Source organism: Numida meleagris, chromosome 2 (assembly GCF_002078875.1).
Source record: "Numida meleagris isolate 19003 breed g44 Domestic line chromosome 2, NumMel1.0, whole genome shotgun sequence".
Lineage (NCBI taxonomy): Eukaryota > Metazoa > Chordata > Aves > Galliformes > Numididae > Numida > Numida meleagris.
In genome coordinates, this window is record NC_034410.1 from 108,455,186 (window position 1) to 108,479,773 (window position 24,588).

Consider the following 24,588-nt stretch of genomic DNA (forward strand, 5'->3'; position numbering starts at 1 on the left):
AGGAATAATGAGTCCTGATAAACATAACTAGATATGATGGAAAAACTTTATCAGCAAAAATATTGTTTGCAAATCTCCCTACACTGGAGTTAAATATATGTCTGAAATTAAATTCTAAGCTCCTAAATTCCATATAGAGAACAAATTTTATCCAAAGACAATCTTCAAAGAATATCATAAAGACAGGTATTAAAAATAAGAACTAAGCATGCGTAGTTTGGAAAGAAACGTTACAATGAGTTTTGAGTTTGGTTTTTGTCATCAAAGAAGTCATTAAAAATATAAATCTACATAAAAATAGGCCTGTACATTATTACTGCTGATTCTGAAAAGTTAAACGCCTATTCAGAATAGGAAGGTTTTCCCTAGATAACCAAAAAGTTGGAGAACCTGCTCTATGAAAAAAGGCTAAAGCAGTCAGGTCTTTTCATCCTGGAGAACAGAAGGCTTGGAAGGATCTCATCACAGTATTCCAGTGCTAAAGGGACAGTTGCGAAGAGGATGGAGGATCTCTTCACAAGCAACTACATAGGGAAGACAATGTACAACAGGTACAAACTGCACTTAGAGAGGCTTTGAAGCTTTTGGAATTTTTTATTTTATTTTATTATTTTTTTTTTTTTACAGTGCGAAGGGTCAGTTACTCAGGGATGTGGTATAATTCCCCATCATTGGAGGTTTTCAAGATGCAACTGGCCAGGATGCAAGATAACCTTACCCAGGCTCTCTTTTCCTGAGAAAGGTTAGATCTGATCATCATCTGTGCTGTTCTACAATTTTACATTTACATATACTGGCTATGTATAAGATTGACACTTATTACAACTTACTTTGAAGACGTAGATATTTTCTCCTATTTTTCACAGCTAGCTCTAAAATGTTCTGCACTGAATATCATTTAATATCAAATAGCAAAAGCTGGAAAGATAATAGCTACCTATATTACATGCTTTTTATACTTACCACAGATGTTTTTATAATACCATTTACTATCAGAATATCATTTAAAAGTGTTACTTGGAAGAAGACATAATAATTGAAAGTAATTTGACACTTACCACACTCACCTGGTTTGAGGTCCAGTGCAGCAAGAGATTCTGAGTGCAAGAAATACAAGGTTGGACTAACAGTAAATAATACGTAGTTGTCATGTCTTTCATCCAAAATTATGAGAACCAAATCGCCAACCTGAAAACTAAAGAAATTAAGGAATTTAGCAAAAACAGCATGAAAGTTTAAGACAACATAAATTACGCAAAATGTATTTCCACATATTGCCCAGGATGAGACTTCTGTACAGCAGCACAGAATTTTCTATTTGTCATTCACATTTCGTATTTTGTGGAATCAACAAAAAAAAAATGTAACTAAGTATGTTTTTAAAATGTTTTTCTATATCCATACTCTATTTTTTTTCCCCAGAAGAACTGACAACTTTCCAACCAACAAGCTTCAAAATATGAACAGGAATATCTAACAGAATACTAAAGTCTCTTTATACTGATTTTTATTCACCAATACTAATGATGATCACTGCACCACAGTATTATAACTGTAGATCTACCACTGTAGCTGATTTGATCACAAAAATACAACAAAGTATTTATGTAGATATCTAATCTTAAAATTTTAAGCGCAAGGGAGGGATGGAATATTCATCAGACTTTGATCAAAGAGTTAAAAATGAAAGAAACAGTCTGGTGACAGACTTTTTATGTAAAGTTTTTAAAATCTGTTTCTTCTAACACCAGGATAACACAGGAAGCTACAAAATTCTTATGCCAAGTTTCAGTAACATAATTCAGATAACTTCTTCTGCCTCCAATTTCTGTTTCACAGTGCAAATGTGCTGGAAGCAATTTAATTATCCATGAATGAAATGAAGTCTAAAATAGCTATAAATTAAGCATTAAACCACAAGAGCAATCCAGTAAGAAATACTAATACTATTCTTGGAGTGGGGGAGGAATTAGCAAAGAAAGGGGAAATCTCTTCTTCATAAACAGAGAGTGGAGGTATCTACTCAGGGATAAATAGGTAAATCCAGAGCAAAATCCAGCTCATATTCCAGAATGTGCACTTTCAGATTAAATAAGCAATACTACAAGCTTTTCTCCTGTACTATGACAGACTATAAAGATTCAGACAAAGACATCTCTCTTGCACAGGTGTATTCTTTGGTATTATTTTCCTCCCCAGCTACTAACAAGAGAGCTGCTAAAATGCCGACATGCTCAAAGGAAAGGCTGATTCTGCACATACTACCATTATTATAAAAATACAATTTTGTGCAAATCAGAAAACATTAAAGGAATCATCATTATAGCATGTTATAGCTATATAGCATCATAATAAGCATTTTTATAGCATCATTAAACATTTGTGATGTTACTCAGACCGAAAAATTACTAAACAGCTGTCTATGGCTTTCATATTTTGCAACAATTAACACTTCTCCCCTCACTCCCCAGTATCAACTCTTAAATCTACGTTATTAGTTCAATCATATCTAATGAAATAATTGTGATCATTTCATTATCTCAGGCCAAATTTTTTTTAAGATTTTGGCAAAGTAGGATGTCAGCAAACACAAGGTAACACTACACATCCAGGGTAAACGTACTACCACTTTTTCTTCATGAAATAATAGCTGAAAAAAACAAAAAAGGAACCTAAGAGAAAACATTGCATGCATTCTAGGAGTCCCATGAGGTATATGAATAACATAAGGAAAGGCGGGGGGAAGAATAAAAAAAACAAGAAAGTCAAGTTCACCAAACTGAAAAGGCTCTTTTTTTTAAAACAGGAAAAATAAATGTTTAAAATTTTATTTATACTGAACTAAGATTGTTCAATAACTGACGTGTAAACTATTGAGATGATCTATGAATCTTTTCATCACAAAGAAAGAACTGAAGAACTGAATTCTTTAATTACATAGTTATTACTGAAAGCACAGTAATCTGTTTATAGGGAAATAAACAAGTACTTACTCTCTAATTGCTATTTTTTCAGAATGTCTTGAGGATACTGATGACATGCTCTGGGACATCTATATAAAAAAAAACAAAAAAGAAAAGCTATAAAGAATTGGCAAGCTATGATGAAGTGTAAATTTAAGGTAACTATACAGTTAACAGAAATTATTCTTTATAGATTTTAAACCCTGTCCTTGCAGATCAGTTCACTCAAGAAAACTACATACAATTCTGTCATTTTGTTCTGCAGCAGGCTTTTTTTTTTAGTAATTACCTTTGATTATGAACACCTGATATCTCCATTATTCAACAGTGAGAAGTGCTTTCCAGATCAGCGTTACTGAAGATTTGTTCTGAGTACACAGAAGAGTAGCTATGCATTCTAACACAGATGCCTTTGGCATTCTAAGGAATCGGATGGTGATATACTGGAAGTTACACAACTTTACCGCAGATAAACTCTAGATGTTGAACTCAATATGGGGTCTTTTTTTTTTGTGGACTGTCACATAATCTGAAGCTTACTGTGCTACATACCATTGAGACTCCCTGGACAAAAATTTTAGTCAACTGTACTAAGACAAAGCAAAAGCTTAATTCTGCAACTTTCTGCACATAATTCTCAAGCCTGTCTTGATACCATCTTGAAGCCTACTCACAGATCATTTTCTTCACTACAAAATACACCTTTTAACTGTAAGAAAATTAGTTCAGACTGAAGACAGCCCAGCACAAAAAGCTCTTGACTTTTGATGACCCTTTCAGAAGTTTCCTTTACGCAGTCCAACTTCAGATTCTTTTTTCTTCTTTTAGACACAACATTTTACTCATTCATATTGGACTTTTTTTTTTAGTAAGAAATGTTGCAGCTAACATGGAAGTCGTCAACTCCATGTAACTTGCTCAGATATTTCTCTAAAGTGCTTTAGACTTCATAGAATGGCTCAAGCAGAAAGGGTCCTTATAGTCCATCCAGTCCCAAGCCCTTGCTGTGGCCTCACCAGCTCAGGCTGCCCAGGGCCCCCATTCAAGCTGGCCTTGAGCACCTCCAGGGACAGGACACCCACAGCTTCTCTGGCCAGCCTGTCCCAGGGCCTCATTGCCCCCTAAAGATTTTTTTCCTAACATGTAACCTATATTTCCCCCCTTTTATTATAGCCATTCCTCCCTGTTCTATTGCTATTAGTGTAAGAAGTTGTTTCCCCTCCTGTTTTTAAGTACTGGAAGGCCACAATGTGGTCTCCCAGGAGCCTCCTCTTCTCCGGACTGCGGAAGCCCAACTCCCTCAACCTTTCTTCATCGGAGAGATGATCCAGCCTCTCATCATCTCCGTGGCCCTCCTCCGGGCCTGCTCCAACAGCTCAACATCTCTCCTGTACTGGCGGCCTCAGGTCTAGACAGAGTGAATCATAGTATTCCAGTTGTGCAATTTGTCCTATTGTGCTTCTGTGAGAGCAATCAGGCCATAATGTTTTAACTGCACCACAGTTTCCATCTTGTCCTGCTTATTTCCCATGCTATATGCATTAGTGTAGAGGTGCAAAGTTCTTTTTTGTGTTAATACTTTTTTTTTTTCAAACAAAAAAACTGGACTAAGCTTTAAATTTAATTTAAAACGCAATCTAGCCTGATTTCTGTATTTTTCATTTATTTCTAACTAAGAAAAAGCACAGAACATTATCTCCATTACAACTTGTTACAACTTGAGAATATTCTATGCCTAGTGTACTAACAGCCTAATAGGCATAAAGTTCCTTTCAGATCCAGAAATCCTTTAACATCATTCCTGTCATTAAAAGGAGCTCCATTTTCTTTTTTATTGCTTACAAAGGTAACCCACAATTCTTTTTCTGCAAAATCTAATGGGCTGAAAAGCTTTTTTCTGTGTAGAAAATGTTCTGGGTTCCTTATTTGAAGTAGCTAAATATAAATATTTGTTTGTTAATGCATATCTAAGTTTGAAGACTGTATGGTAAAGTGGGTGGGAGAAAAGAGGAGGAGGAGACAAAATATTTTATTTACAAAACAGTTGACTTAGATGCAAGGAATTGAAAGTATATGTTCTTATGTACATTTGATTTTGAAAATGATTCTGAGTTGGTTTACACATCAATAAGTTGCTAATTTCCCGGTCATCGTTTTATAACTCTGTGACACTCCCCCACACAGCTTGTTATTAATTATGTTAACAGTAACACCAGAACTCCTTCAATTTATTTTTATTCTGAGATGAGAAGAGCTCCAGAATTTAATTCAGAAAGATCTACACAAAGGTTTGGCAGACTATTCAGTGTGAAAGACTTTAAAAAAATGCAATTTCATACCTGAATACATAACAGAAATAAGTTATAAAGCAAATTTCAATCTTATCTCAGACAGAAGACTGTCAAGGTCTCCTATTTAACTGGAGAAAAACATTCCTACTATGAAACACAACTTCATCCAAGTACTAAGATACCAGTTCCTAGTAAATTACTAGCTACCATCTGTCCCTTTAAGGAAATGGGAGATATCCACGGCCAGTCCAACCAACACTGCTAAGAGAAACATCTGTTTCCCATACACACAGTAATTTATTTTTTTAAGCTTAAGGTTGAGACCTGTTAGCAAGGCTAAGTTGTGGGTAAATAAACAGAGAAGGATTCATAGCTCATGAATTAAAGTAACTGTCAGCATATTCACCGTTCTTCCTTAGGCATTGACTAATACTTCAGTGTTAAAAACAATGACTTAAGTATTTTCAGTAGCTAAGCAGAACTGAAGTTTCACACTTGACAAAAATACAAGTGCAGGTTAAAGGGCCTCAGAATATTCTAATTAGGATAATTAGATTTTTGGCTTTTAACTTAAAAATACTTTCTATTAGAAGTGTGACATAGACAATAGCACTGATTTTAATATACTGCATCCATATTCTGAAAATTGAAGAAATCTCCAAAATGCTAACTTCCAGAAACAATTTCCCCAAAATAATATCTAAGTTAGCTAGCACTCCTTGTTACACTTGATATGCAGAGATATAGACAATCTTGAAAACTGACTTTCAATCTACTCTTCTTGAATAAGCTGAGCCATGGTGCCACTGAAATTTATTCCTCCCACATCAAGTCTGGATGGTCTGTCCTCTTTGGGAGGAGGTTTCTCCAGTCTTATTCATGGTTTACATAAGAAAAACTGTTAAGTTGAGGTAACTCTGAAAGATTATCAAATCCCTAATTTGCCACTTGCATTAAAAACATTTGTATATTTTAACAAGTTTAATATTCGTAATATTTTTTTCTTTTTAAGGCACTTAAAACGTGTTAAACACTCACCAATCTTTGATTTAATCTCTTATTCTCCTCTTCTTTCAACTGCAAAGTCTGAGAGAAAATCTTACCTGATTAGTTAATTAATACAACTTGAACTGTATAAACATCTTAAATAGTGTTAATATGACCAGACTACTTGCGCAATACACATGTTTACTACAGTTTTAAAATAGAATTAAAACATAATTTGAACAAAGACTTATACAAAGTCTGAAGGACAGTAGTTACCGCGGCTACACCAAGTACTAAATTATGTTCATCTCCACACTTTTTCTCCTTAACTTGAAAACATTTCACTGATGAAACAGCAAAATAAAATTAATTTATTAGTACTTGTAGCTGCTAGATACAAACCATGACAAATCCTTTGCAAACAGATAAGAATCAAACACACAAGCGCTATTAGTTAGAAACATCCAGTCACTTGCATTATATGGTTCAATATTCAATTTCTCCTGCTAATCTCAGACTTCAGTCTAAGAGAACCTAAAAATCTGAAAGCTAAGGACTGAAACTCAAGTTTCAACTTTGAATAGGCATGAAGAAGGCAACCAGAATGGAGTTAAATATGACTGGATTGTTCAAATGTATAGAGTCTTGGAGATTTCAGTGTAACTACTGAGGATTCATATAACTTTTCACTAATAAGAAAAAACTTATTTTGCCAAACGTGTTCCATTATTCAGCATACACTGAAAGCTACACAAAAAATAGAAATTGTAACAGAAGTGAAAATTAAATTATAATTTTTGGGGGGAAGGGTGGAGAATGAGGTGGAAGCAGGGGCATCTAGGTATAAACTTAAAATCCCAGCCTGCACATTAAATAAATATTTAATGTAAGAGCACAACAGTAACTTCAGAATATTGATAACGTAAGAACACTCAAAATAGGTGTTATTTTGCTTTTTACAGAAAGCAATATCATCAAGACTATAATGCATCTCAGACAGAATTAAAATGATCAAGTAGAAGTTACCTGTTTCCCAAAGAAACAAGTAAATCAATCATAAAGACTGACCAATTGGTTCAGATGCTTTGATCAGAAAACGCAAGCTTTTTTTTCCTGGTAAAGAATTCCCTAGATGAATGACCTGTCACTTCTAAAATGAACTATTATGCCTGATACATTTATACTGAAGTTCACATGAATAAGGTGAATTAAGCTAGTCCTAGTATAAATATAGTGCATTAATGCTTATTTTGAATGGCTTCAGTTATAGTGAAATTAGTTCAACCAAAAACCAAAGACGCTATATTGCACCAGAGTACATAACTTATATTTACAATAATTAGCTGAAATATTTAATCTTACAGTCTACTCACTCTTTCTAACAACATGATCCTCTGTTTTTCTTCAGACATGTGGATGTTTTCACTGAAATAGAAAGAAGACAGGTACATTAAAAGTAATAGCTCCCCCCCACACACAAAAATGTTCTTTTGTTTGTTTGTTGTTTTTTTTTTTTTCCTTTCCCCTTCTCGCTCACTCACAGATGAATGCCTTCATTGCACTAGTATGATAGGGAGCTTACCATGGAATTCACGGAATACTTTGGATCCTAGCATTCTATCATATATTGGCAAGGCATACATTCAGGAAAGGAAAGGATCAGGAAAGTAGGAAGTAAGAGGGTGGAGAAAAACAAAAATACAGCACAGAAAGGTAACTTAAAAATCAGCAATGATAGAATCTTTTTTATTTATTTTTCTGAAATAGCTTCCTTTTTCAACCCAGTGAATTTTCAGCCACTGATAAATAACTAACAAAGTTACATATAGCCATTTCTGCATATTTTGCATTATTTTCAAAACATTAGTGTGAAAGCTACAGATCTAAGGCCTTTGGTAGCTAACCTTTGATACTGCAGTTCAGCTTCACAATGCTGTATTTCCCTAATCTTGGCAGTTTAAATGCTCTGTGCTTTGGGACTTCCTGGTAGAGAAAGATTAATGTGAATACTGTGTTGCTAACTGTGCTTATCTCTGTGCATCTGCGAGATAAAAAGCAGATGGACACAACAAGATAACGCTAACAACTTAATGAGAAGTTTCCAAGGAACACAGAGTAATTCCTATTACATTTAAATTATATTTTGAAAGGGAGGTTACTAGGGAAGAGCCAATATACTGTGTAGCCCATTTTGATTTGGTAGGGAAAAGAAAATGGACATATTTTTGAACTTATAGTGTATTCATCTAGTCTGACAAGATATGCTATAAAATCAAGCAAAACACCAGGTTGAACTAAAAGATTACAATTAAGACATTATTATTATTATTTTGTATTGTGCTTTTAAATTGTTTATTTTCCTGTCTTGAAAAAAAGTCCTAACAGACTTTTCCAGTCCAGAGCAACTGAAATGGACCTTCATGCTGAACTTCAGCCCTTCTTCCCATTCACACCAAAGTTTTCTAATTCTTCAAAGAAATTGTTGCCTCGGTAGCTTCTCTGACACAGTTTGGAGGCCACAGGGAGCTCAGGGCTGTCCAAACAGCAGCCCAGAAGACATCAGTCCCAGTCCTGCCCTCCTCCTCAGGGCTTGCCTGGAGGCTGCTGGGAGCTGAAGGTCATCCACTGGACTGCTGTCATCCCAGTGCAGCAGCTCATAGAATGCCAGTCCCAGTCCTGCCGCCTTCCTCAGTGCTCATCTAGAGGCCACAGGGAGCTCAGGACTATCTGCTGGACTCCTCCTGTTGTTCAAGCAAAGCAGCTCAGAGGACACCAGTCCCAGTCCTTCCTGTTTCCTCAGAGCTTGGGAAAGAAGAAGTGAGAGGCCCTGGGGAAGTATGAGGATGGCATACAGGGAAAGAAGGGTGAAAAGGCACAGCTGCTAGCACAAGGTCTCTCTGGCAGATGGTGACATTTCAGTGCAGAGATGGAAACTGAGAACCCCTGGTGCACCACCAACAGACTTGGTGACGTCTCTGGGCAAGCATCTGGCCTGATGGAGGTGGATCCACTTCCACTGGTTCTTTCTCTGGAGGTAGATCCACTTCCATGGGCTCCATATCACCCTCACGTGGATCAACATTCATCGGCTCAGGTCCCCTGAAGCCTACGCTTCTTCAGTGGAGAAGGATCCATCGTCCTCCACAAAAGCTCTCACCCTGAGTGAAAAGGCTCTATCTCAATTGCTTCTTCTGTCTGGAAAAGGCCACCAGGACACAAGTCAGTTAGCAACTGGTGTTCTGCTGTCAGAACCATATTTATACTGGTTGTCAGGAAGGTGGCTCGTGACATCATAAAGTGGTGGTAGTGTGACCCTAAGAATGTTCCATGACAACAAAAACACGGAAGGGGAAGCCTGAGAGTTGCCCTGATTGTCACTAGTGGGATTCTCCAGGACTCCATTTTTGAACTAGCTCTCTTTAATGTTTTCCATCAATGACTCCAGTTAAGATCTGGAAGTTAAATTAAGCAAAATTTGCGGATGATGATAAATTTGGAAGAGTGTTGACTCCCTTGAGGGTAGAGAGGCCTTACACCAAGATCTTGACAAATTTGAAGGTGGTCACCATTTGCATGAAGAAGATCAAGTGCTGGGTTCTGCACCTGGGATGGAGCAGCCCTGGCTCTATATACAGACTGGGGGACAAGGTTCTGGACAGCAGCCTCAGAAAAGCGATCTGGGGGTTCTCGATGGTGGCAAGCTGAATCCAAGTCAGCAGTGTTCCCTAGCAGCCAAGAGGGCCAACTGTACCCTGGGGTGCACCAGGCACAGCATTGCCAGCCAGGTGAAGAGAGAGGTTGTTAGCTCTGCTCTGTGTAGTCTCACCTCAAGCACTGTGCACAGTTTGGGTTCCACAGTATAAGAAGGACATAAAACTACTACAGAGCATCTGAAGGAGGGCTACAAAGATGGGGAATGGTCTGGAGGGCAAGGTGTGTAAGGAGCAGCTGAAGTCCATGATTATCTTTTTGTTGTTGACGTTTTTGTTTTCTTTTTGTAAACCTCCCTTGGGAGTTCAGGACTAAAACGATTACAGTAAAATTAGTTCTCTTCCTAATGATGATGTTTTGTTGCTTAGTCATGCCACTGTCTATTAGCTTTACATATAGACTCTTAACTTATGAGGTAAGGCATTACACCTACCAATACAAATGCACGCTGCCTTAGGAGGACATCAAAAATACAAAATATAGTGAAGCTGATCACTGCAATAGAACTTCATGGAGTTCCCTTTGGTCTCTTAAATCACTTCAGTATTTCAAACATAGCCGTGGTTAGCCATCTATTGACTAGCCTCTGCAAATTGTGATAAACAGTGAAATGTGAGCAATATTTACTAAAGAGCTATTTCAACTTGTCGTAATGCCAGTGTACAACAGAACCAGACACTAAAGAATCAATTTTATGTACTTAAAAGTAAACCTTTCATGCAAGTTGCTTGCCCTTGGTATTTCCCCTCAAGTAAGGATTTAAAACATTGCAGAGTTGTTCTTTCCTAGTCCTATAACTACCTTCTAATAAGTGTTCTAATACTGATGATTCAGAGGTTATACAAATAAAGAGATCCTGAATATCTGTCCTCTCCAATAAAACATAAATCCACCAAGGCTACTCAGTCTCACGCTTATTTTTTTCTTTAAATTCAGAAGATTTGGCCTAATTTTTATAAAGTACTTCCCACTCACTAAGATACATCATTATGCTATCTACAGCAGTCACATGAACAAGCAACCACAAAGTTTTATGTTTGTGTTTTCTATGAGAATCACCCACACTTCAAAAGATATGCTAGTAACACACAACCACCTAGATCACCCTAAGACCCTGTTAAAATTGCTCTTCTCCCACTTTACTTATTTTTTACATACCTAGACCTATGTCTTCACCTTTTAATCAAGCTTCACCTTGAAGCTGTCTACTTCTATAGTCATGAAAACCAAGCATTTCTAATAATTGTGATGCCACAACTGTGTGTGTACTATTGAAAGAATAATTTTAGCAAGAGTGTCAAAGGTAGAGGGAATGTTAAATTAGCTCATTTGTACTTCAGAACGTCCAACAGCACACATCTAGAAGAGTGAGTATGCTCTATTTCTACTACAATGCCCCATACTTACTGCACAGCCATCATACTGGTTTCCATGGTGGAGTCCATCCTCCCTTCAGGTGCAATGTCAGAAACCAATCTCTCTGTCTCAATGGGGACATCAGCTGCGCAGGCTCCACAGGCTTCTGAAGTTGCTGCTAAGTAGGTTGATGGAGAAAGATTACTACTTCTCAGCTTACTGACTTCTTCTTCAAGCTTCTTCTTTTCTTCAAGTAAACGAGCTCGATCTTCAGAAAGTGTTTCAATCAAATCTATGACACAAGTAAAAAAAAATTCCTTTAATAACAACAGTACAAAGGAGTAAAACCAAACAAGCAAACAGAATTATCCTATTAGAAAAGACACAAGCTTCTGCAGAAGTTAGCTTACCTTTATCTTTTTCTTGCTGCTCTGTTAGCATTTTTAATTTGTCACTAAGATCATTAATTATATTTTCTTTCTTCATTTTTTCTCTTGCTAGAACAGTGTTAAAGTTGGTCTGAAAACAGAAAGAAATACTACTGAAATACGAAATGTACATTATAAATGCAATGCAAACGACATCACTAAAACAAGGGAAGTACAAAAGATATTACACATTGTGGTTTTCTAGATTAAAATTAAACAAGGAAGTAAGTGTTTTCACATACTCTTTCGGACATATTGTTGGATATTTTGTTTTGAGGATTCTCTGAAACAGCCTCTTTCTTCCCTCTCAAATTTTCTCTCTCGCATCCCACCACTCCCAAGTCCAACATTACACATGCAGTACAATTCTAAAGAAGCCATCATTAAAAGAATACTGACTTTTTAACACATTTTAAATTCCAATTCATGTACTACAGTTGCAGGTTTTTTATTAAAAAGCTATTTTGGGGATTAAATAGGCTATTAAGACAAAGCTACACTGCATACATAATATGAAAGAAAAATATAATTATCAGTATACTAGAACAACAGACTAGAATCTGCATTAAAATAGATTTCAAGTCGTGCAGTAATTCTTCACTGAAGAGTTAATTAATGCAGAAGTTATACAGGAATCCTGGTGAATTACCTTGAATTACTTAACATAAAGACCAGTATATGCTTCTGTATCAGTCTGACAGATCTTTCTATTTCTTGAATCCTTCTGCTAACAACAACACACTCACCATTACAACTTTTGAGGTTATGGTGACAAGACAGGCAAAATCTATGAACAACCACATATTAAGAGGATATTTTAAGCAACAATTTCACTTCTTCAGGGAATTTAAGAACCAAACATGATCTTGACTAGCTTTAGATTCTCTATGCCTATAAACATGCCTATTCATCTCTGCCTTAAACCACAAGCTACTTGTGCAGTTATAAATCTTACACAGTGCATAGCAGACTTTGGTAAATGTCTGCATACAAAAACCAACACAATACTCCAAAAGCATAAGTAACATCTCAAAGATAACATTACAGAGACAAAAATGGCCAAAATGTGAAGTTCAATACCCAGAATATTCAGTGATCAGCAACAACAGTTTTGTAAATCTTTAGCACTGACTGATTTGGGTATGTTTTTTTTCTTTTTTTCTTTTTTTAAATAGATTCTGTACTTCATCAGAATCTGCTGTCAATGCTTCTGAACCTTTCCTACTCTGCTGCATGAATGAAGATTACTGCATGAGGAAAATGGCATAACAATTCTGATAGAAATATTACAATTGTCTATGTAATCTGTAAAATATTCCTAATACACTGACTACAGAAGGCTCACTTCACTATTAACGTTTGCAAGCCAAAACTTTCAGAAATAATTCTGTCTTTATAACTGCCTGTGGTATTATGCTGCCTGCACCAAGGGATTTAAAGCATTCATTTCACCAAGCCGGCTGATTACTAAACTGTCTCTGTCCTTATTTGACCCCACTATAGCTGAAGTAAGTAGAGGTGCTTAGAACAGAAAATCCTTTCTTAGTATTCAAATGCAACAAAGCTGTAGATAATAGCTGTTACTTAGAGACTTAAATTCAGAAGTGAATGTTCACCTACAAAATTTGAGAGATTCAATGCTTTAAGAAAAAATGCACCAGAAAAGATACTGCAACAAGTAATTTAGTGCAGTAATAATTAAACCAGTGTAGGGTGAGTTTGTATCGAGGTAAGCAGTACACAGAGATGATTAAGCTAAATAAGAATGAATTAAAACATCACATTTGTATTGAACCTCAAGCACCATCTGCCCAGGCAAATAAAGTCTAAGAGCCACTAAGAAGCATGCCAAATCAATTAGTATTTCTAAGCATTAAATGTGTGTTGTCCAAAAATAATACCATTAACTTAAACTATACTTAAGCGACATCTTTCTGGACTTCAGAAGATTAAGGGGTAAGACTTACAGCACTAGCAAAACACCACAAGCAAAACTGTCAAGATAAAAAAATGAATCTGGATCGATCACAAACAACTAAGCAAAAAGAAAAATAATAAGCATGTTGAATTCCATTGGAACGCCATATCCTGACTCTAGACAATATCATAACGCAAATTCAGAATGCACAAGTGTTACAGAGCAAAAAAAAAAAGTCCATAACTTCCAAACAGCAAAGAACACATCCGTCTCATAGGAGGAACAGTAATGAAGAATCAGCTTTACCTGCTGTTCTGCAGTTAGAGATGTTCTAATGTTCTGCATTTCTTCATTCTTTCTTCTTTCTTGTTCTTCAAGTTGCTCCAAGAATTTCATTTTTTCTTCCTGAAGCTTTTCTTGAAGTTCAGCAACCAAGCTTGATTCAGCAGATGATTCAGTGGGAGGACTTAAAAGAAAATGTTTAGGCTTTAAATTCATAGCACATGTAAGTCCCAAAATATATGAAATAAGTAAACACACAAGTCAGAAGTTAGTTTCGAGACATTTCTCAAAAATATTTAGTGAACACCGTATTTAAATTAAGTCTTTCCTCCTCTTCAATTTTATTTTTAAACACATGCATCTGACCAAATTCTTATTCTTGGGCACTATGCTTTCTAGTGTCCATCAGCGTCTCTACTGTTAAAATCTGCTTGAGAAGGAAGACATATTTTTACTATAGATGAGTAATGTAGATCAATAGATGGTATGCAAAGCAGTAAAACAAGAAACAATGACATGTCAACTCCCTGAAGAATTTTACTGTGTCAAAATGCAATGCCTCCAGAACTCTTACAAAAAGTAAGCAATTCAGCAATAAGAAATCCAGTTGTAAACAAATGCTCTGGGTTGCAGAATCTAGAGAACAGCAGTAATAATCATAAAGAAAAGCATTAATTGTCACTCAAGCAAGAAGAATAAGAACCTTAAATGGCTCTTGAAGCAGATCATCTTAAACGGATAAAATATTTTCTAATCATTGATTTCAAAGCACTAACTACCCTCTTCTTTGGTTTGGTTTGAGTTATCATGAAGCATAACTGTGAAGTAGTAGGACAGACACATCCCTTCATTGAGCAACTTTTGTTAAAATGTGCACTATTTTAAATTTCCATTCTTTTGTGCTGGATTGAACTTCAATTTATTTACAAATAAAGTCTAGCTGTGAGAGTGTGTGTGTGATGTGCATTATGACCTAATGTCATAAAGTTTCTCTTTATGAAGAAGCTTCACCACTAATTGTGGTCTTAGGAACTGGTTGCAAAATACCAAGACTGGAAGATACCAACATGTAATTTAGTTTTCAAAGTAGTCAGTAGTCCTATCATACTTTTAACTTTTTTCAAATATTATAAATGGAGTTAACCAAACTGCTCAATGACAGTCATTACAAAAATTGCATTGTTCAACTAATCTTCACTAATCCCAGTTGAGCACAGTACACACTGTGTACATAAGATTAAATAGGAAAGTTGCAAATGGCTTGTAGTTCAATTGCCTCTCCTAATCATGATGACTTCCAGGCACGTCATAACCAAAACACACAAATTTTCATATACTGGTAATGAACAGGTCACAAACATTTCTCTCTATCTTCTGAATACTTCTGTTAGTTTTCATGTAAGTTCAAAAATTAAACTCCTGACAGCAGTGAAACATTCAGGTCAAATTTAACAACTTAAGTCACCATCAGTGGCTTCTGGAATGTTAATGTAACAGTGATCCTGCAGAAAAGGACATTTACGTGACAAGCAAAAGTTTCTTCCTAACATTACAAATTAACTTCTAAACAACAATTTAGTGAGGATAACAACTCGAGTTACTGACATAGCTTAGGGTTTTAAGGACTCAGAAACAAACAGCTAGACAGTGACTTTGAAATATTAAGACGTATCCACATAACATATATGCCCTCCAGAGATGAAACACATCCTAGAAAAAAAACATAACAGCAGATAAAAGGCATAAAAAGAAGCCTTAGAAGGCAATACATATTTTAACATCACACTTCAAAAATAAAAATTACTTGACAGAATTCATAACTACTAATGCTTCTTCAGACTGAAGCAGATAACATTTCTTTGAAATACATTTTATCCAGTTTGTATAGAAATACACACAGCTCTGCTCAGTTGTTCAAATTTAAATGCAGATGGTATTTTTTTTTTAAAGTCTGATGACATAGCTACATCTCTTTCCTACTGTGTCACATTTTTAAAACTTCTACATGCATTAATACAAAGAAAAGGTCTGAATACAGCATTTGATGTTTTCCCCCTCCTCATTCCACCATATTTTATTAAATTTAGAGAATATTTTAAGAAAGACAGAGGTCTTAATTGTAACCCAATCACTGAATCTTAATTCAAGAGGTATATCATTATTTTGACCTTTTTTTGTACAGAGACACACAAAATGCCAACACTGATATGACATCAATGACAGATATGTTAGCATTTCAAAATCCTGAGGTAACAGGGATGAAGTGGATATTTTAAGTGACGTGGATGTTTATATCTTTCTTTGCACTACAGAAGTGAATTGCATGTACACTGGATCACTGGATTCTCTTCATAACTCTTCCCTCCATTCAACTTAGAAACATTACATTGACATTTAAATGTTAAATGCTAACTTAAATTTGTGCTCATGTCCTGCATTGTTCTTTTTATGTCCATTTTATCACGCTATTTCTATTTCAAATACTTGATTATTGTAATACCTAGAACGAAAAACTTAGATATTGTACTAACAAGATCTAATCTTGGAATCTTGCAGTTCTGAGACAATCCAAGAACATTAATGACAAATTCTAGCATTTCAAACTAGATTATTATTTCTAAGCCATAGTAACAGAGAGAAATTCTAGTATTTCCATTACACAATATCACAATCCACTCTGCTGACAGCATTATGAACTAGCAGGTAGATTAGAAACAGGAAGTCAGGAGGCGTAACTTGGCTTTTATGGCAAGGAATTTTCTTTCCTCAATTGGAAAAACACTGCAGAAACTAACAATGAAAAACCATCATGCTACGATGCTCTTTAAAATGATGTTGCCCAAGCGTGTTTCATTATAAAGCTCAAACTGAAGACCTTTAAATATATAACTATGGCAGTTAAAGACAGTTGAAGTCCAGGTGGCTGTGGGACTGCTCTCAGATGTTCATATATTCTCATGCATTTTTTCATGGCAACATCAGTGCCTCCGTAAGCAGATAGTTAATCAGTATAAGAAAGTTGGCCACCCAAAAGTTAGCCACCACATGGTCTCACAGTACTAGAGCCAGAGCAAAGGATGGAACTGAAGAGACAGGATAAGACCATCAAAAACTGAATTTTAGGCTATTGTAATAATATTCCTTCAGCACAGCATTACAAAACTGAAACATAAAACCTGTCTGAAAATAATATTGTATAAGACATTGACAATCTTTGTGCCTAACTGCAGGCACAGGAATATCACTACCTATAAAATGAAAGCAACTTGAATAAAAAAACAGATAAATACTATTACAAATATGTAGAAGTTTTACTTAATCCAGTATATTTATGCTGCAATGTGCAGTAGTTACTTTAGAATACTAAGATAACACAGCAACTTAATCCTTACAGTACCTCTGATTTACTTGCATCTCAAGTTGTTGTATTTTTTCCAAAAGCCCTTTTTCAGCAGCTTCCTTTTGTAATTCAAACTCTTTACAAGCAGTTTGTACTGCATCTTCTTTTTCAGAATTGAGCTTCTGAATGAGCAACTGCCTGTCTTGTTCTTGGTTAGATACTAACAGATCTTTCTCTTCCTTAAGCCTATGGATAATAGCTTCATATTTTTCCTGCTGCTCACAGAGTGCCATTTTTTCTGTTTTTTCCTTTTCTAGGGCATTCTTTTCCAACTCTAACTTACATTGCAGTTCTGTTATTTGATCTGAAAGTCTTTTTTCTGCTTCAGAAGTTTTTTGATGCAGAATTGTTACTTTGTTTAGTTCAGTTCTAAGCAAATTTGATTCTTCTTCATATCTGTCTACTAGCTCGGAAATGCACTGATCTTTCTCAATTGTCATTAAAGTTCTTAGTTCTGATAAGCCAACTTGATATTCATCACTGCTAACTTGTATCTTACTGTTTAATTTATCTATCTCTTTTCTTAAGCTTTCAGTTTCCTTATCGATCTGAGATTTTAAGGTCTCTTGTTGCTGGTTTCGGCTTTCTTCCAAGAGAAGTTTCATTTCATCAGTTTCTGCTTCTTTAAGGGCAAGTTCAACTTCTAATTTGCATCGTAAATCAGACAGATCTGAAACTTTGAGTTTTAACTCTTCTAGCTGTTGTTGTTTCTCTTGCACAATTGCTGCATGAGATTCCTGCATTTGTTCAAGTCTGTGCTGGTTCTCTTTTTTTAATTTATCTAAACTGTCCTTGTGCTCAGCTAGCACCTTCTCAAATTCCTGTAAATGCCTGGCCTGTAGGTTGTTTTCCAGTTCTTTTAAATGGCTTTGTTCTAAACTCTGGAGTTCTGCCCTCAGGAGTTGTAGTTTTTCATCATTCTCAACATGAAGTTTTTTCAAGTCTTCGAGTACTATCTCACGTGACTGTCTCAGTTTCTTAATTTCAGAATTTTGTGTCTCCATTTGGCATTCCAATTCATGTAGTTTCTGATCTTTTTCATTCTGAAGAGAAACTACAGCTTCCTTTTCATTTTTCACCATTGCAAATTCATCGTTCTTATTCTGAAGTACTTCCTCAAGGCCTAACAAGTCACCTTTTAACTTTATAATCTTTTTTTTGCTTTCCTCATCATCCTCCAGTAATTTATTAATTTTGGTTTCATATTCACTTTTCAAAGACTGCAGTTCTTTTTGATGTTTATCTTTTAGTGTTTTTTCAAGTGAAAGTTTTACCTTTTCAATAGTATTTACTATTTCTAACGAAGTGCATTTTAAAGAATTAGAAAAGTCACACTGTTCTCTTTGTACAAGTGTTCTAAAGTGGCAAAGATCTTCTTTTATACCTCTTAAATGTACTTTTGAATCTTGAGCAATAACCTTACACTTCTCCATGCAAACACTGCGAGAAGTGTTTTCTACTGAAACGTCCTTTACACAAGAATTTGTGTCTTGCATACGTCTACTGTCTATTGCATTGATAACTGAAGAATAAAGAGATTCCACCATCATTTCAGGACTTTGTGGGTCACTTATAACATTAGGAGAAACTGGATTTTCTTCTATTACAAATTCATTTACTGCTGACATAAAGTCAGATTCTGGACTTTCTGCTAACGAATCCAAGTCCAATGATCCTTGCTTGAGAGCATGCTCCAGGTTTGGATGGGCAATAGTTTCAAAATCAAATGTATGAGCATCAATGCTGTCTGGTGACAATTCCTCTAATGGAGCAGGGGGACACACAGGAGGACACAGGGGACCCTGAAGACTGAGTGACGGAGGAGTTCTTGAAGAGGTAGCAATTGTGGTTCCTGTTGTACTTTCCATCCTTGGTGTAGTAGCAGATTGTGGTGATGCTTGACTATTGGAGGCCTGCAAGTTAAAGAAAAAAATATAAAACAAATATTTAAGGTGATAGGCAAAAGTGTTGGGAAAGTAAAAGGAAGAAGACAGTTTTATCTGTAACGATGCAAAATAAATAACATTAAAATTCAACTAAAAATAGCAGAAATTGCAAATGGTACTTTTTTGAAAATTACTGGAAAATTGCTCACATACCTAACTGTCAAAATATTTATTTTTGCTAATACAGCTTTATAAATCACAGTAACTCAGCCACAGATAATGAATATTCAAGTTTAGAAGGTTTACCAAAAATTTTAGTATAACAAAATTGTTACCCTCATACACTGTTTTCAAAAATATTTAATGAGAATATGTCTGCTTCTGAGATCAATAAGTGAAAAGAATGTAAAAGAAGGTTAACACAATAAAAGGCACACTGTAATTAAAAGTCACATTCTCACTTTCCAGAACTCAGGACATCACACTTTGTGTGGATTTATTTTCCCATGTTGCTTCCAACACTACCAACTTCTGTCATTTTGCCTACAGACACTGGAATATCACCAAACCTGACTCTGGAGCTCCAGATCACTCAGTCTTGAAACGAATGACTATGGTTTAGAATAACTATCCATAATCATCCCTGAGCAACAGCAGTTTGTAATCGAGCAAAATGGTTATATGTATATATATGGCTTTTTTTTTTTTTTTTTTTAACCTTCATGGAGCTGTTCCCAAGTAAATCTGATCAATCCCAGTGGTTTTGGTATTTAAAAGGCTAAAAACTTACCTCATGCCTGTTTTCCAATTCATTGATATTAGATAACATGTTCAAATCATCATCAATAACTCTTGTTCAATACTAAAAGAATTATAAAGCAAGATTTCAAGCTCTGCATACACTACTGAGAAGTGTAAGTTCATGTACAGTGTTAGACAACCAATCTTAGCAATTTCAAAGACATGTTACAAGTGCTTCTGATCATTTCAGAACTGTAAATGCTTTTCTATACTGCTATGGAAGTGAATTCAGTTGAAAGTTTGGTTTATAGCTACAACAGCTGTAGGCTATACAATCATCATGAAAGCCAAAAAGCAACAGCAGATGGCTATTATCATAATAACTGCATAATAACTACATATTCCTATGTATCTGAAATTCAGTAAAGAATCAGACTGAAGTCATTTTAAAATCATCCTCAGTGAGGCCTTGCAAACTGCATAAGCAGCCTGTGCTCTGTCATTTTCAAGCTTTCTACACGGGACAAACTCAGTTTACCTTACAGTATGATATAACTACAACATTCCGCTTCAGTTACAAGTTTTCATATCTTCGCTATCTATTTCATAGGTTTAACATAATACATTTTCTGCTTTCAGCTTCATTTGATAGAAGTGAACTGGGTATTTAAAGTCCTCCTCTTTTACTATCCTTGTATCTACCAGAACTAGGAACAAGTTGCCAACCTGCAGTATCTTAATGCTATTAACTACCATGTACACCAATAAGTATCATAGCCCAAATGCCAGTCTTAAAATAATCTACAGATTCAAAAAAAAATAAGCCTTAAACTACAGCAGGTGTGGACCAATCACTACGGAAGCCAAAAAGTAATATCCAGCCTCTGTATCCACCAAGGATGTACTCCTCATATAGTAGTATGGATGGCAAAGCAGTTTTCCTCAAGAAAGTTACAGTGAAATACACACAGTTAAAATACTTCAGGAGAATATATGTGAAGTGCATAGATAGAAAGACAAGAGCAGGACCATCAGGATTGCAAATCGAAGGAGATGTTAAGATTTTGGAGTGGATCAGTTTTCTAAAAGACCTCAGGTGCACCATCTGTAATGGTATAGCCCAACTGTGCTCTTCCATTCTTCAGTCTTCAAGGACTTATTTGATCTTATTTGTCTGAGAAATGAGACCATGATAAAAACAAAAATTTTCTCAAAGATTCATGAGAAAATTTACAGTAAATGATTCACATGAAGTGTTCAGTCTCAAAGTACTGGACATCTTTCAGAATGGTGCCGTGTTCCAAAAAGCCAACACTTCCTCTAGCTGTAGTAATAATAATCTTGCTCGTGTCTCTTTTCCAAAGAACACATGCTGTCTCTCATGCTGTCTTTAGTCATCACAAATAAATATGAGACATAAGAGACAAAAAAACGTAAACAACAATGTTGCCTTTGTTAAAGGTATTATTAGTCCATCTTTCAACACTTGCCTTGGGATCAGCTTGTTTTTTTATCTATGGAAATTTAGGGAAGAACATGCTGAAAGATAGGTTATATGATGATAAATGCCTGGATTCAAATCATATGCGTTCACCAACAAGCATTTAATATTGATAAACCAGAGTTTCAACAGTAATAAAAGCTAGCATCACATATGTCAGTAAACACGAAGAAACACTTCAGGGAGTGAATATTATAAGGTTCCACAGGAAAAGCAAAGATGGTATCAATTCTTGGTACTCCTGCAGGATCATACTAGAAGGTAGAGAGTAAGAACGTAGCATGAAAAGTAAAATAAATCACAACTCTTCACTGTATGGAGCAATACTCTGTAGGGAGCTTGTTTTTCTCAAAATTAGTGCTTGTAAAAAATTCCATGCTCTGCAATGGCTGCTGTGAGCTGAGTCTCTAGTTGAATTGCTAGATTACAGCCTCAGTGAAGAGTAAAACCTCACAGTTTGAGGAACAGAAACTAGATGGAAGACTAGTTGACTTGTTACCTACTTCTCTGAGAACCTGGTGTCTGTCACATGGTCTATTTATAGCCTATAGGCAGCGATGAATGTATGTGTCATATGCAGTTACTCCTGTGATAACAAAGGAAAAGGAGTTTACAGCAAGTAAAGAAAACTAGAAAGCAGAGAGAAGAGCAGAGCTAATTTTTAAGTTCTGCAGTGTTGCTGGGTTACATACATTGCCCTGGTTATGTTACTAGATAAACTCATGGACAAGGAATGGGGCAGTACTTTGAAGGATTGCAAACAGCGCTGAAATTTGAACTCAACTAGAAAAAGCTGTAGATTCATAATCTCATTTGAAAGGCCAGCTTTTCTTACGAGAGCAACTTTTAATACCATAGGATTGCACATGTTAATTACCTGCTAACCATGAAGACGACACCTTAATCATCTTACCTCACTCTTACAGGCACCTTAACTTTCTCCTAGATATCTTTAACCTAATCGCTGATCCGATTAAACTCTGTATCACAAAAATGAAAGGGCACAGCAATCTCTTTGGTGTGAGGCCATTAAATAGAACAAGCAGAAAGCACTGAAAACATTTCAAAACAGTAACAAATTATTTAAAGAACAATGTTCTTCATTTTTGTTTACTCTGATGTAATACTAAAAGAAACTCACCAGACAAAGATGCATTTTATCATTAGTGTTCCACGAACTTGAAAGCTATCATAATAAGATATAAGGGGACACAAAACATACATTACTAGCATCCCCCAAAAAGGTACTGGAATGCCTCGCTGACTTGCTCTTTGTTCACCCGGCTGCAGTCACAGCTTTTCTCTCCTGCCTAAAGCAAATGCAGGAAGACCATCCTCCTGCATCAGCAAGGAGAGCTAAATACCTGTCCGAATCAGACAGAGCTCAACCGCTCCATTACCAACAAGCATGGGAAACTTCTGTCATCCAAAGTGACGAACCAGACTCCTATTGCCACCTGTTTTGAATACAAGGCTGGGTTAATAGAATCATAGAATGACTTGGGTTGGAAGTCACCTTTAAAAAAAGTCAACTAGATCCTACCCCCAGTCGTCTAATGGGCCTCCCTGGGCAAACACCATGTGGGCTACACAGGCAAAATTTAGTGCCCACAGAGTCATCAGCATGCTGGGAAGATCTCACAGCTCACAAACAACCAGCAGGAGTGTGAAGATGAAGTCATTTTCAGGGGTATTATTAAATGTTTACTCATCTTGCTAGTTAAGTAGCGTAAATTCCCAGCAACACTAAGGATAAGAAAAGGATGCTTCATATTCTTTCAGTAATTCTAAGCAAAAGCACAAGGATACGCAAAAGTAGTATGTACATATATAAATAAAATTTAAAAAGGCACTTCTAGACTGTTTGCAACCAAAGAACACAGAGACCTAACATCTTCCATAAGATGAAAGCAACACAAAGAAAGTCTTTCCAGCAGACCTATTTGCTTCAGTACAAAAAAAAAGTGTTCAAATGAATCACTGAAATGACAGACAGAGACAGGAATTTTCAAGATGACATCATGAGTGTCCCAGCTCTGATTGTGCAATGTAATTTACTCTAAGGAAAGAGACAATTACCCAAATCTGTCTAGGCATTTGATATTTCTGAGTCAGCCAAGAATCCAAAGTGGTCAAAGCACAGCAAAAGAAGAGCGTGGAAAGAATAGATTCCCCTGATTTAGCAAACATCTTTTTTTGTGCAGCCACATACTGATAAAAATGTCTCAGATAAATAAGTCTGAATCAATTTCTAGACAGATTTTCAGAATATTGGAAATGATCAAGGTTGAACTAGTAAGGCAACTTTCCCGTTTCTCATTCCAATGTTATGTACATTTTGAATTAAAGTTATTGTCTTGCCTGATTTCACATTTTCCTTACACTGTAAGCTTTAGTGAAATTAATTCCTTAGAAAATGTGTCACTGAGAAATTTCAGGATGCTTTCAGTTGGGACATCTATATATCATAGTGTGATCTGTTGGATGAATATGTTCAGAAAACACAACTTCCACCATTCTTAGCCATTTCATTGTCTAATACAGTGAAAAGGCTCTAAAATACTTGCTCAGAACAGCTGCTAAAAAAGAAATCAATCTTCATTAAGAAAGAGCTGACATAAATGACACTAAACTGCAGATCAAAAAAGCTCAAATCTCATATTCTACATGAATCAAAGACTTCCAGTAAATCTCACATTCAAGTTTCAGAGGGGTAAAATGATAGAGGACTTCACATATCCGGTTTAACCAGGAATTTTCTAACTTAAAATTTAACATGCGCACAACTTTGAGTAAAAAACAAAAACAATAACAGCTCATTCAAAGTATATACATTGTATAATGTATATACTTTTTACTGGGACATTGTGAACACAGTTGCATGAGGTTAGTTCTAGACACCATCAAAATCCATCTGAATACTTATACTGTAGACTATAACACGGAATCCTGCAAAAAAATTCAACTGCTAGAGAAGCCCCAGACTGAAGCAGTAAATTTCACTTAAAATTTTAAATACTGCTTAAGTCCTCAGGATAGGTTACCATCAGGAACCAAAAGGATCCCATTTGGTGTATAATGAAAGTTAGAGGCAGAACATGAAGAACCAACCAAAAGTAACTGA

The 24,588-nt window shown here is 35.8% G+C and overlaps 1 protein-coding gene across 4 annotated transcripts in view; it reads right to left on the reverse strand.

Moving 5' to 3' along the window:
- Window positions 1-24,588, reverse strand: part of RB1CC1 (RB1 inducible coiled-coil 1) — a 73,683-nt gene that overhangs the window by 4,643 nt on the left and 44,452 nt on the right. For 3 of the 4 annotated variants that reach the window (XM_021386530.1, XM_021386532.1, XM_021386529.1), the window contains 8 exons: window positions 17,334-19,249; window positions 13,961-14,120; window positions 11,719-11,827; window positions 11,360-11,600; window positions 7,615-7,666; window positions 6,293-6,340; window positions 2,994-3,052; window positions 1,059-1,195 (listed from right to left, as the gene is read on the reverse strand). In XM_021386530.1, the coding sequence (XP_021242205.1) occupies window positions 1,059-1,195; window positions 2,994-3,052; window positions 6,293-6,340; window positions 7,615-7,666; window positions 11,360-11,600; window positions 11,719-11,827; window positions 13,961-14,120; window positions 17,334-19,249 (2,722 nt within the window). The remainder of the gene's footprint in view (window positions 1-1,058; window positions 1,196-2,993; window positions 3,053-6,292; window positions 6,341-7,614; window positions 7,667-11,359; window positions 11,601-11,718; window positions 11,828-13,960; window positions 14,121-17,333; window positions 19,250-24,588) is intronic. The other variant, XM_021386531.1, reaches the window with a different exon arrangement.